A 12,763-nucleotide genomic window follows, 5' to 3' on the forward strand; every position below is an offset into this window, starting at 1 on the left:
AGGAAGTAGAATAGTAAATCAGGGGTTGACAAATTTGCTTGGAATCTAGGAGCCAGCTAAAAAAGTTAGGAGCCAGAAAACGCGCCCCGTCCCGACGAGCTTGCGCGCAGAAGCGAACACATAAGTGAGCAGCGCCCGCATATGTAAACGGTGTTCAAACCACACATGTGAGGTATCGCCGCGATCGTTAGAGCGAGAGCAATAATTCTAGCCCTAGACCTCCTCTGTAACTCAAAAAATGCAACCTGTAGAGTTTTTTAAACGTCGCCTATGGAGATTTTAAAGGGTAAAATTTTGTCGGCATTCCACGAGCGGACGCAATTTTGAAGCGTGACATGTTGGGTATCAATTTACTCGGCGTAACATTATCTTTCATAATATTAAAAAAAAAATGGGGATAACTTTACTGTTTTCTTATTTTTTTATTAAAAAAAAGTGTAATTTTTTCCCAAAAAAGTGCGCTTGTAAGACCGCTGCGCAAATACGGCGTGACAGAAAGTATTGCAACGATCGCCATTTTATTCTCTAGGGTGTTAGGATAAAAAATATATATAATGTTTGGGGGTTCTAATTAGAGGGAAGAAGATGGCAGTGAAAATAGTGAAAAATGACATTAGAATTGCTGTTTAACTTGTAATACGAACGGCTCACCACCAGATGGCCGCCAGCCCACCTTCCAAGCCAAGTCGCCAGGACACCACTTCTAGTCGCCATGGCGACCTGGCGCCCGGGATTTGTCGAGCCCTGTAAAAAGATTAACTGGCAGGATCAACAGGTAATACCATGTGACTGGGAAAAACAGATACAGTGTTAAGGCTACATTGTGTCATGTGACTTTTCCTGGAGTTCCACTTTAAAGTGATAGAAGAAAAAAAAAAAGCAGCATAAAGTTTAGAAAATTGAGGAGAATCCTGTAAAAATGTATTGTACAGTCCAGAGCAACTTTATAAATAAAACATAAATGTACAATATTTGGATGAAAACACAAATGGAGCGTTCGATCTTTATAAATAGGCCTGGAGGGGTCATTCCATGTGACCTCTGTACAGCTCTGTGATTGGTCAGCCCCTCCCCCCCATCACAGGGTTCACACACCCATATAAAAGGAGCGGCACTAACCAGCTACACCCTCCAGGGGGCACTACAGTCCGTGACTTGCAGGGAAAGGGTTAAACATGACGACTATCAGTCCCTGATCAGAATCCGGAGATGTTACTCCACGCTCTCCGGGATTTCACAATCGTCTACAATCAGTGTATGGATGATCCCTTCCCGCCGCTTGCCGCTGCTCACCGCCTTGATGCGGCAGTCGTGATTGGCGATGCTGAAGTGCGTCTCCGTTCCGTCTTCTACAAACTCCCCCTGTGCACAGAACACAAGATGTTACCGCTCTTTTATAAATAAAGTTATTATGTACACATTGTTTATATCAATAAAGTTTTATTATTGTTTTATCCATACAAGAAGACAACTTCCTGTACCAGTGTGTATACCGTTCCTGTATGTCCTACCTCCTCCAGGTATTCTATATATCGGGGTACACCCGGGGGGGAGGTCAATGAATAAAATATTACTGTATGACAAAAATTGCTGTACTTCCTCTATTATGTGTAGTTCGTTTATCATCAGTTCTGGGGTCCATACTGACCCGGGGATCCCCCTGCACACTAAAGATTGCTACTTACTAGAAGATTTCATGTCCAACCCAGCAGGCTGAAAAAATAAAAATTTAATTAAATTTAAAAAAATGCTGAAAGAAAGATCGCTGTACTAACACAAGCAATGTTAGTGCAGCGATCTCCCCTGCTGTGCTGGAGACTGCCCCACCCCTACCAATTAGCGCTCCCAGCCATTGGCTGGCTGATCGGATGCTGGACAAGCATGCCTGTGTGACAGAAGCGGTCATGAGATCGGACAGACGGGCGTACACGCGGGACGAATGTCGGCGGGTTTCCACGTGTACACAGCATTAGAGCGAAGCACACGAGTACAAGACCTTCATAGGCACTACAAGGTGCAGGGTTACTACTTATGGCATTTATAAGGCCAAATCCACTTCATCTTAAATAAGCTAATCAATAAAAAAAATTATTAAACAAGTATCATGTGGTGTGTAGGGGGAGGGGAAGGGAGGGGGCACCTACCGCTGTCTCCAGCTTCTTTCCATTACACCAAACGTCCATCGTATCTTTCTCTGCAACATGAGAAACCAGAAATTATCATCCAACTTTATACCATCTGGGCTCAGACTATACAGGGGAAGCAGGATTTGTGGAGTGGAGCGGGATTTTTATTCCCTGGGAGGGGGAGGGAGTGGAGTGGAGTGGGATTTGTATTTCTCGGGGGTGGAGCGGGATTTGTATTCGTCGGGGGTAGAGTGGGATTTGTATTCCTCGGGGGTGGAGCGGGATCTGTATTCCTCGGGGGTGGAGCGGGATCTGTATTCCTCGGGGGTGGAGCGGGATCTGTATTCCTCGGGGGTAGAGTGGGATCTGTATTCCTCGGGGGTGGAGCGGGATCTGTATTCCTCGGGGTGTGGAGTGGGCGGAGGAGTGGAGTGGAATTTGTATTCCCTGGGGGGGGTGGAGCGGGATCTGTATTCCTCGGGGTGTGGAGTGGGATTTGTATTCTTTGGGGTGTGGAGTGGGGGAGGGGTGGAGTGGGATTTGTATTCCTCAGGGGTGTAGCAGGATTTGTATTCCCTGGGGGTGGAGGACAGATACATGCAGATGAGGGAACCACTCACCCAGCACCACCCGGCAGTCCTCCCCGTCTAGGTGGAGTGGGATTTGTATACCCCAGGGGGGTGGGATTTGTAGTCCTCGGGGGTGGAGTGGGATTTGTATACCCCAGGGGGTGGGATTTGTATTCCTCGGGGGTGGGGTGGGATTGTATTCCTCGGGGTGGAGTGGGATTTGTATACCCCAGGGGGTGGGATTTGTATTCCTCGGGGGAGGAGCTGGATTTGCATTCCCCGGGAGGTAGCGGACAGACACATGCAGATTAGGGAACCACTCACCCAGCACCACCCGGCAGTCCTCCCCGTCGAGGTGGAGCACCCAGGTGTTGGTGGTCTTGGATCGGTTCTCCATGTATTTCTTCAGACTCTTGCCGTTCACCTCCAGCGTGTATTCGTAGGCGAAGCCGCTGACGGCGTCGATGTTGATGGTCGCCTTCGTCTGAGCGGCTCCCACTGCGAACGTTTCCTTCCCCACCAACTTAAACATCCAATCCCTCCGGATGATCTCCTGAGACACAACAAGGACCCTCATCATCCCCCGTACACCATGTGATCAGATGACACTACATAATGTGCCGGTATGAAGGGGCACAATGCATCATGGGAAATTCTTCACTTACTATGGAACTGCTGAAGTGTAATGACTGCATATAATATATAAAAAGTTTTCCTCCCCGGCAGAAATCATGAAATTGTGACATTAATATTGAAAGTCTGATGCCAAAATAAAATCTTATTTAACCCCTTCCACACCAGGCACTTATGCACCTTCCCGCCCAGGCCAATTTTCAGCTTTCAGCACTGTCGCACTTTGAATGGCAATTGCGCGGTCATGCTACACTGTACCCAAACAAAATTGGCGTCCTTTTTTCCCACAAATAGAGATTTCTTTTGGTGGTATTTGATCATCTCTGCGATTTTTATTTTTTGCGCAACAACTAAAAAAAGACTGAAAATTTGGAAAAAAAATACGTTTTTATTTTTTTCTGTAAATTTTTTTGTAAATAAGTATGTTTTCTCTTTCAATTACGGGCACTGATATGGCGGCACTGATGGGCACCGATGAGGTGGCACTGATGGACATCGATGAGGTAGTACTGAGGTGGCACCGATTGGCGGCGCTGGTATGCGGCACTGATGGGCACTCATAGGCGGCACTGATGGGCACACATAGGCGGCACTGATGGGCACACATAGACGGCACTGATGGGCACTCATGGGTGGCACAGATGGGCACTCATGGGCGGCACAGATGGGCACTCATGGGCGGCACTGTGGGGTGGCACAGATGGGCACTGTGGGGTGGCACAGATGGGCACTGTGGGGTGGCACAGATGGGCAGTGTGGGGCGGCACTGATTTACTTATGTTGCCAGTCAGTGCCCATTTGTGGGCACTGATTGGCATCCTTTTTTTTCCGAACCCCCCCGTCAGGAGAGCCGCCGATCGGCTCTCCTCTACTCGCGTCTGTCAGATGCGAGTGAGGAAAAGCCATCAACGGCTCTTCCTGTTTACATCGTGATCAGCCGTGATTGGACGCGGCCGATCACATGGTAAAGAGCCTCCGTGAGAGACTCTTTAGCGAGATCGGTGTTGCGGGGTGTCAGACTGACACCCTGCAACAACGATCGCCGCGATGCGTGCCACCGGGGGCGCGCAGCGGCTCAGAATCCTGAGGACGTCATATGACGTCCGGTCAGGATTCTACAACCACTTTGCCGACGTCAATATGTCATTGGCGGGCGGCAAGTGGTTAAGGAATAGGCCAGTCAGTACTGTTCAATCACTTTATAAGAAGTGTAAAATGTAGGGATCTCTTGATACCAAGCCAAGGTCAGGTAGATGAAAAAAGATCGCAGCCACAGCTGCCTGAAGAATTGTTTGGGATACAAATAAAACCCCCCCCAGGTCACCTCAGGAAAAAGACGATGTGTTTTTTTTTGAGGACAATACAATGATACTTGAACAAAAATGATCTGCATGGTGGAGTTGCCAGAAGGAAGCCTTTACTGCACCAGTGCCACAGAAAAGCCTGGTGAGGCGTGCCAGGGTGTTGTCGGCCATATTGTAACCGGACATTTTGTGGGATTGGCGCAGTAAAGACTTCTTTCTGGTAACTCTGCCATGCAGCTCATTTTTGTTCCAGTATCGAATTGTATTGTGCTCCTTAAAAACTACCACGCCGTCTTTTTCCTGAGCAGCCTGTATTTCTCCGGAGGTCACCTGTGGGGGTTTTCTTCGTATCCCGAATAATTCTCCCGCCAGTTGTGGCTGCAATCTTTCTTGCTCTACCTGACCTTGGCTTGGTATCAAGACATCCCCAAATTGTACACTTCTTATTAAATAATTGAACAGTACTGACTGGCCTATTGAAGGCTTTGGGTATCTTTTTATATCCTCTTCCATCTTTATAAAGTCCCATTTCCTTGTTACGCAGGTCCTTTGACTGTTCTTTTCTGCTCTCCATGTGAGAGATAACAAACTCACTGACTATTTATACACAGACACTAATTGCAATGTAAAAAGCCACAGATGTGGGAAATGAACCTTTAATTTGCATTGTAACCCATGTGTGCCACCTTCTGTGTCTGTACCAAGGCCAAACATTCCGGAGGGGGGAGGGGCTAATTATCGTCTTTTGGGGGATTTCTGTTATTATAATTTAAAAAGGAGCCAAACAACTCTGTGATAATAAATGGCTTTATATCATCACTATCTGAAAATAGACAGTTTTTTTGGCAGATTTCCAATGCCAAAAGTTCACCATTTCTTCCAGGGGGGGGGGGGGCGGGGCAAACTTTTGAGCACAGCCATATATATATATCAGATCTTATATCCATGTACACAGAAGGAAGGTCTTACCTTCCCGTCCACATAGACCACTCTCTTCCCCGACGTGGTGCCGTGTTCAAACTCAATCTTATGGACGCCATCACTGAGAGCGACTTCCCACACGGCGACCAGGTCAGTCATCTTCTCCAGCCGGCCGTAGCGCGATCTGTAGGGAGACGAGGGGGGGTCACATGGTATACGGAGGAGGGGGGGTCACATGGTATACGGAGGAGGGGGGGTCACATGGTATACGGAGGAGGGGGGGGGGCAGATTACCGGACTCAGTAAGGTGATAATGATCTCCGGGATTAGAGGTCTGCAGATGGAGAGACTCGCACCTCAGGTGAGGACAATTCATTCCCGATATACGGGGGACATTCTACATTTATTATCACATTTTACTGACCAATAGAATAAAATAGATACAATTGGGATATACACAGCAAATGAGAAAAAGATGATTTTATTCATCTGCCTTTATTCACTGGTGAAGGTCCCGGTGCTCCCAGTGATGAGGAAATTGTGATTGGTGGACGGCATAGAAATACAATGGGGAGGGGGGATATAAAGTGTCCAAGAAGTTCTACCTCCTCCTACCGGGAATGGTCTCTAATGTCTGTCCCGGGTCATCCATGGATCGGGAATGGTCTATAAGGTCTGTCCCGGATCATCCATGGATAGGGAATGGTCTTTAATGTCTGTCCCGGATCATCCATGGATCGGAATGGTCTATAATGTCTGTCCCGGGTCATCCATGGATTGGGAATGGTCTCCAATGTCTGTCCCGGGTCATCCATGGAGCGGGAATGGTCTATAATGTCTGTCCCGGATCATCTATGGATCGGGAATGGTCTATAATGTCTGTCCCTGATCATCCATGGATCGGGAATGGTCTATAATGTCTGTCCCGGGTCATCCATGGATCGGGAATGGTCTCTAATGTCTGTCCCGGATCATCCATGGACCGGGAATGGTCTCTAATGTCTGTCCCGGGTCATCCATGGATCGGGAATGGTCTATAATGTCTGTCCCGGATCATCCATGGATCGGGAATGGTCTCTAATGTCTGTCCCGGATCATCCATGGATTGGGAATGGTCTCTAATGTCTGTCCCGGGTCATCCATGGATCGGGAATGGTCTCTAATGTCTGTCCCGGATCATCCATGGAGCGGGAATGGTCTATAATGTCTGTCCCGGATCATCCATGGATCGGGAATGGTCTATAATGTCTGTCCCGGATCATCCATGGATCGGGAATGGTCTATAATGTCTGTCCCGGGTCATCCATGGATCGGGAATGGTCTATAATGTCTGTCCCGGATCATCCATGGATCGGGAATGGTCTATAATGTCTGTCCCGGGTGATCCATGGATCGGGAATGGTCTATAATGTCTGTCCCGGATCATCCATGGAGTGGGAATGGTCTCTAATGTCTGTCCCGGGTCATCCATGGAGCTGGAATGGTCTCTAATGTCTGTCCCGGATCATCCATGGATCGGGAATGGTCTATAATGTCTGTCCCGGATCATCCATGGATCGGGAATGGTCTATAATATCTGTCCCGGATCATCCATGGATCGGGAATGGTCTATAATGTCTGTCCCGGGTCATCCATGGATCGGGAATGGTCTATAATGTCTGTCCCGGATCATCCATGGATCGGGAATGGTCTATAATGTCTGTCCCGGGTCATCCATGGATCGGGAATGGTCTATAATGTCTGTCCCGGATCATCCATGGAGTGGGAATGGTCTCTAATGTCTGTCCCGGGTCATCCATGGAGCGGGAATGGTCTATAATGTCTGTCCCGGATCATCCATGGAGCGGGAATGGTCTCTAATGTCTGTCCCGGATCATCCATGGATCGGGAATGGTCTATAATGTCTGTCCTGGATCATCCATGGATCTGGAATGGTCTATAATGTCTGTCCCGGATCATCCATGGAGTGGGAATGGTCTCTAATGTCTGTCCCGGGTCATCCATGGAGCGGGAATGGTCTCTAATGTCTGTCCCGGATCATCCATGGAGTGGGAATGGTCTCTAATGTCTGTCCCGGGTCATCTATGGATCGGGAATGGTCTCTAATGTCTGTCCCGGGTCATCTATGGACCGGGAATGGTCTCTAATGTCTGTCCCGGGTCATCCATGGAGCGGGAATGGCCTCTAATGTCTGTCCCGGGTCATCCATGGAGCGGGAATGGTCTATAATGTCTGTCCCGGATCATCTATGGATCGGGAATGGTCTATAATGTCTGTCCCTGATCATCCATGGATCGGGAATGGTCTATAATGTCTGTCCCGGGTCATCCATGGATCGGGAATGGTCTCTAATGTCTGTCCCGGATCATCCATGGACCGGGAATGGTCTATAATGTCTGTCCCGGATCATCCATGGATAGGGAATGGTCTTTAATGTCTGTCCCAGATCATCCATGGACCGGGAATGGTCTATAATGTCTGTCCCGGATCATCCATGGATAGGGAATGGTCTTTAATGTCTGTCCTGGGTCATCCATGGAGCGGGAATGGTGGGGGGAGAAGTACACAGGAGGGGCAGAGGGGAATGTATGAGGGAGATGTACACGTGGGTGGGAGGGGTGGGGGTGTGGAAAATGCCGATTTGCTCCCCTGCAGATTATGTAAGAAGATCTGTGAAGAAGAGAGGGCCCAACAAGGAACCTCCCCCAACTACTAAGGAACCTCCCCCAACTACTAAGGGGGTCAAATACTTATTCTCCTCCATTTATAACATTTGTATCGTGTGATCTCTCTGGAGTTTTGGTTGATCTTCTGTCTCCATCATATAAAATACACCTATGAGAGAAATTACAGACCCTTCATTTCTATGTAACAATCTGCAGGGGAGACGATCGGTATTTTAGGGGGGTAGATGTACACTGGGGGGGGGGTGCAGATAGGAGACTGTATGGGGGGGTAGATGTACACGGGGGGCAGACGGGAGATGTACACGGGGGGGGGAGATAGGAGACTGTATGAGGGGAGGGGGAGAGATGCACACAGGGGGAAGACGGGAGACTATATGGAGGGGGGGGGGGATGTACACAGGGGGACAGATAGGGAGACTGTATGGGGGGGGGGGGGTAGATGTAGATGGGGGCAGATGGAAGACTGTATGGGGGAGTAGATGTACACCGGGGGGGGGGGGGAAGACAAGAGACTATATGGGAGGGGGGATGTACACAGGGGGGGGGCAGATAGGAGACTGTATGTGGGGCGGCAGATGGGAGACTATATGGTGGGAGATGTATACAGAGGGGGGGGGGCAGATGGGAGACTGTATGGGGGAGGGTAGATGTACACAGGAGGGGCGGCATATGGGAGATTATATGGGAGGGGGAGATAGGAGACTGTATGGGGGGGGTAGATGTAGTCAGAGGGGGGCAGATGGGAGACTATATGGGAGGGGGAGATAGGAGACTGTATGGGGGGGTAGATGTAGTCAGAGGGGGGCAGATGGGAGACTATATGGGGGTAGATGTACACAGGGGGGGGGATGTATACAGGGGGGGGGGAATACATACACGGACAGCCTCATTTATTGGCTCTCAGGTGAATTGCAGCTTTCAGGTTAAAGAAGAACTCCGCTCCAAACTAAATCTTCCAGGAAATGTGTAGGGGGCGGAGCCGGGGACACTGCGGACAATTTGCTCTAAATGAATCTTCTCAGGAATATGTGATTGGACATCCTAGTTTGTTGCCATGGCGATCCTCCGGCTTCAGTATTTTCTCTGAACATTAAGCGGATCTTCTGCAGATTTATTTTCTATCAAAGTTTTTGCGTTTCCTTTAAGGTCTCCAGAAGTCGGGGGAGGCATGCTGTGCTCCGCCCCCCACCACTGACAGCCAATGAAATGCCGCCGATGGGTGGGACTACACACAGCTGTTCATTTGTTTTGTTGGTTCCACCAGAGGGGGGAGGGGGGGTCCCATGACCAATCATATACATTGGAGGTCACTGTGATCAGATGGGGGAGATCTCAGAATCTGGTGCATGGGAGCCAATCAGCTTCTTCAATGAATCTTTCACAAAATAAAACCTGGAAGCGGATTGGATGCAGAGTTGCCCCAGATTCCGCATTCTCCGGTTTTAGTAAATCGATGTCAGTGCTTAGCGGAGTTCCTCTTTAACTTCTGAAAGCTGTTAGGACAACATTGTGATTTCCTGTGCGGGGGAGGGGCGGGGGAGGGGCTGTACACAGGAAAGGAGGGGAGGGGCCCTTCCTGTAGGTGGGACATTACCTCACTTCATCATCGTACATCGTCACCTCCTGGTGGGCCGCCATTCCTCCCCTCCAATCAGCAGCAAGAGAGAGAAAGAACCAGAATTATAAACATTGCAAGGACTCCTGTGATTGGATGATGGCGGCATGGCAGGGATCGTGTGATTGGATGATGGCGGCATGGCAGGGATCATGTGATTGGACGATGGCAGCATGGCAGGGATCGTGTGATTGGATGATGGCGGCATGGCAGGGATCATGTGATTGGACGATGGCAGCATGGCAGGGATCGTGTGATTGGACGATGGCAGCATGGCAGGGATCGTGTGATTGGATGATGGCGGCATGGCAGGGATCATGTGATTGGACGATGGCGGCATGGCAGGGATCATGTGATTGGACGATGGCGGCATGGCAGGGATCATGTGATTGGACGATGGCGGCATGGCAGGGATTATGTGATTGGACGATGGCGGCATGGCAGGGATTATGTGATTGGACGATGGTGGCATGGCAGGGATCATGTGATTGGACGATGGCAGCATGGCAGGGATCGTGTGATTGGATGATGGCGGCATGGCAGGGATCATGTGATTGCAAGGACTCCTGTGATTGGACAATGGCGGCATGGCAGGGATCATGTGATTGGACGATCGCAGTATTGGCAGGGATCGTGTGATTGGATGATGGCACCATGGCAGGGATCATGTGATTGGACGATGGTGGCATGGCAGGGATCGCGTGATTGGACGATGACGGCATGGCAGGGATCGTGTGATTGGATGATGGCGGCATGGCAGGGATCTTGTGATTGGACGATGGCGGCATGGCAGGGATCGTGTGATTGCAAGGACTCCTGTGATTGGATGATGGTGGCATGGCAGGGATCATGCGATACACTACACCAATACAGACTTGTGTGATAGGAGGATGGCAACCTGGGGGGGGGGGTCATCTCCAATATATCTCAGCAAATATCTCCAGGAATGGGATGATGTGTGTATACAGGGGGGGGGGCACAACTGAGGTCCTTGTATACCCCATCACCTCTAATAGCCCCTCCCTGATTTCCCTAATAGTCCCTCCCCTGGGTACCACATCACCCCTAAGGGCCCCACCCTTAGATACCCCATCACCTCTAAAAGTCCCTCCCCTGAGTACTCCTGACACTTCTAATGGCTCCTCCCCTTAGTACTCCCGACACTTCTAATGGCTCCTCCCCCGAGTACTTCTGACACTTCTAATGGCTCCTCCCCTGAGTACTCCTGACACTTCTAATGACCCCTCCCCCGAGTACTCCTGACACTTCTAATGACCCCTCCCCCGAGTACTCCTGACACTTTTAATGGCCCCTCCCCCGAGTACTCCTGACACTTCTAATGACCCCTCCCCCGAGTACTCCTGACACTTCTAATGACCCCTCCCCCGAGTACTCCTTACACTTTTAATGGCCCCTCCCCCGAGTACTCCTGACACTTCTAATGTCCCCTCCCCCCAAGTCCTCCCGACACTTCTAATGCACCCTCCCTCAAGTACTCCTGACACTTCTAATGACCCCTCCCCTGAGTACTCCTGACACTTCTAATGACTCCTCCCCTGAGTACTCCTGACACTTCTAATGGCTCCTCCCCTGAGTACTCCTGACACTTCTAATGGCTCCTCCCCTGAGTACTCCCGACACTTCTAATGGCTCCTCCCCTGAGTACTCCCGACACTTCTAATGGCCCCTCCCCTGAGTACTCCTGACACTTCTAATGGCTCCTCCCCTGAGTACTCCCGACACTTCTAATGGCCCCTCCCCTGAGTACTCCTGACACTTCTAATGGCTCCTCCCCTGAGTACTCCTGACACTTCTAATGGCTCCTCCCCTGAGTACTCCTGACACTTCTATTGGCCCCTCCCCCGAGTACTCCCATGTGATACAATACACCAGTACAGAGTGCAGGGACTCCTGTGATTGGATGATAAATGTTTACAATCATTGTACACAGGAGAGATGGGCGGAGCTGGTACAGTGTCACTCCAGACCCTCCCCCACTATATACACACATTATTGACACCTCCCCCCGGGGTGTGAATGGATGGGGGAGGGGATTTCTCTCAGTGATATTTTGGAGATTTTCTCTCACTTCCTGTCCCCAGTGATAGGAATGGGGGGGGAGGGGGTGAGGATGTCACTGGAAGGAGGACAGAGAGAGAATAGAACACCCTCCCCTCCCCCCAGAGAAGAGAACGTGTACAGTATATGAGGGGGGAGGGGTATATCCGGGGAGGGGTGTCCCCGGTACACACAGGCCTCCCTTCCCCCTCTCTCCCGTTGCTCGGGACTCACCTGATTCTCTCGGCCGGAAGTTGGAGTGACGCGGCCTCCGCTGCCCGGGCAACTGTCTCCAGGTGACCAGGGCGCGCTCCGCCCCTTCCGCCCTGACGTGTTACGTCTCCTCTGATCCTAGTGCTCGGGGTGGGCGGGGTCTCGCTTCCTTGGGTGGAGCTGGGCGGAGTCTGTTCCCACTAAGAATGATGGCTGTGGGCGGGGTCTTGCTTCCCGTACACTGGAGTGGGCGGGGTGATCCCCCCTGTGTGTGGGAGGAGTCAGGCCATGTGTCTGTAGGAAGGTGATGTGTGGAGGAGTCCTGCGATTGGTGGATCTGTGGGAATAGGGGAGGAGCTGATAGAAGAGAAGTGATTACAATGGTGGGAAGCTGCTGTAGCCTCTGATTGGTGTGTATGACAACGTTTCCGGCTCTTCTGTCAGAATACCGCGACCTATCAGAATGTGTAACGGAAGTGACGTCCCGTCACGGCCATCTTGGTACACCCCGCACACAGCCGCACTAAGGATATACTGAGAAGGCGGCCAGCGGACATCTTGGTACACCCCAGGTGCCAGGGGACATGTATCAAAAAACAACAACAATCCTAAATGTATTTTTATTTATTTATTTTTT

At 50.4% G+C, this 12,763-nt stretch overlaps 1 protein-coding gene across 2 annotated transcripts; it reads right to left on the bottom strand.

Moving 5' to 3' along the window:
- Positions 1 to 861: 861 nt before the first annotated feature.
- FAIM (Fas apoptotic inhibitory molecule) lies at positions 862 to 12,251 on the bottom strand. 2 transcript variants are annotated; one of them, XM_040358346.1, is made up of 6 exons: positions 12,148 to 12,242; positions 9,835 to 9,885; positions 5,602 to 5,737; positions 3,020 to 3,248; positions 2,145 to 2,194; positions 862 to 1,362 (listed from the first exon to the last, which is right to left on the bottom strand). In XM_040358346.1, exons 2-6 carry the CDS (start codon positions 9,876 to 9,878, stop codon positions 1,213 to 1,215), a joined length of 609 nt encoding a protein of 202 aa, XP_040214280.1. In that variant the 5' UTR covers positions 9,879 to 9,885; positions 12,148 to 12,242; the 3' UTR covers positions 862 to 1,212. The 2 variants fall into 2 exon arrangements, with proteins under 2 accessions (XP_040214280.1, XP_040214281.1); XM_040358347.1 differs by lacking the exon at positions 9,835 to 9,885 and having other exon boundaries at positions 12,148 to 12,251.
- Positions 12,252 to 12,763: the final 512 nt, after the last annotated feature.

Source organism: Rana temporaria, chromosome 6 (genome assembly GCF_905171775.1).
Source record: "Rana temporaria chromosome 6, aRanTem1.1, whole genome shotgun sequence".
NCBI lineage: Eukaryota > Metazoa > Chordata > Amphibia > Anura > Ranidae > Rana > Rana temporaria.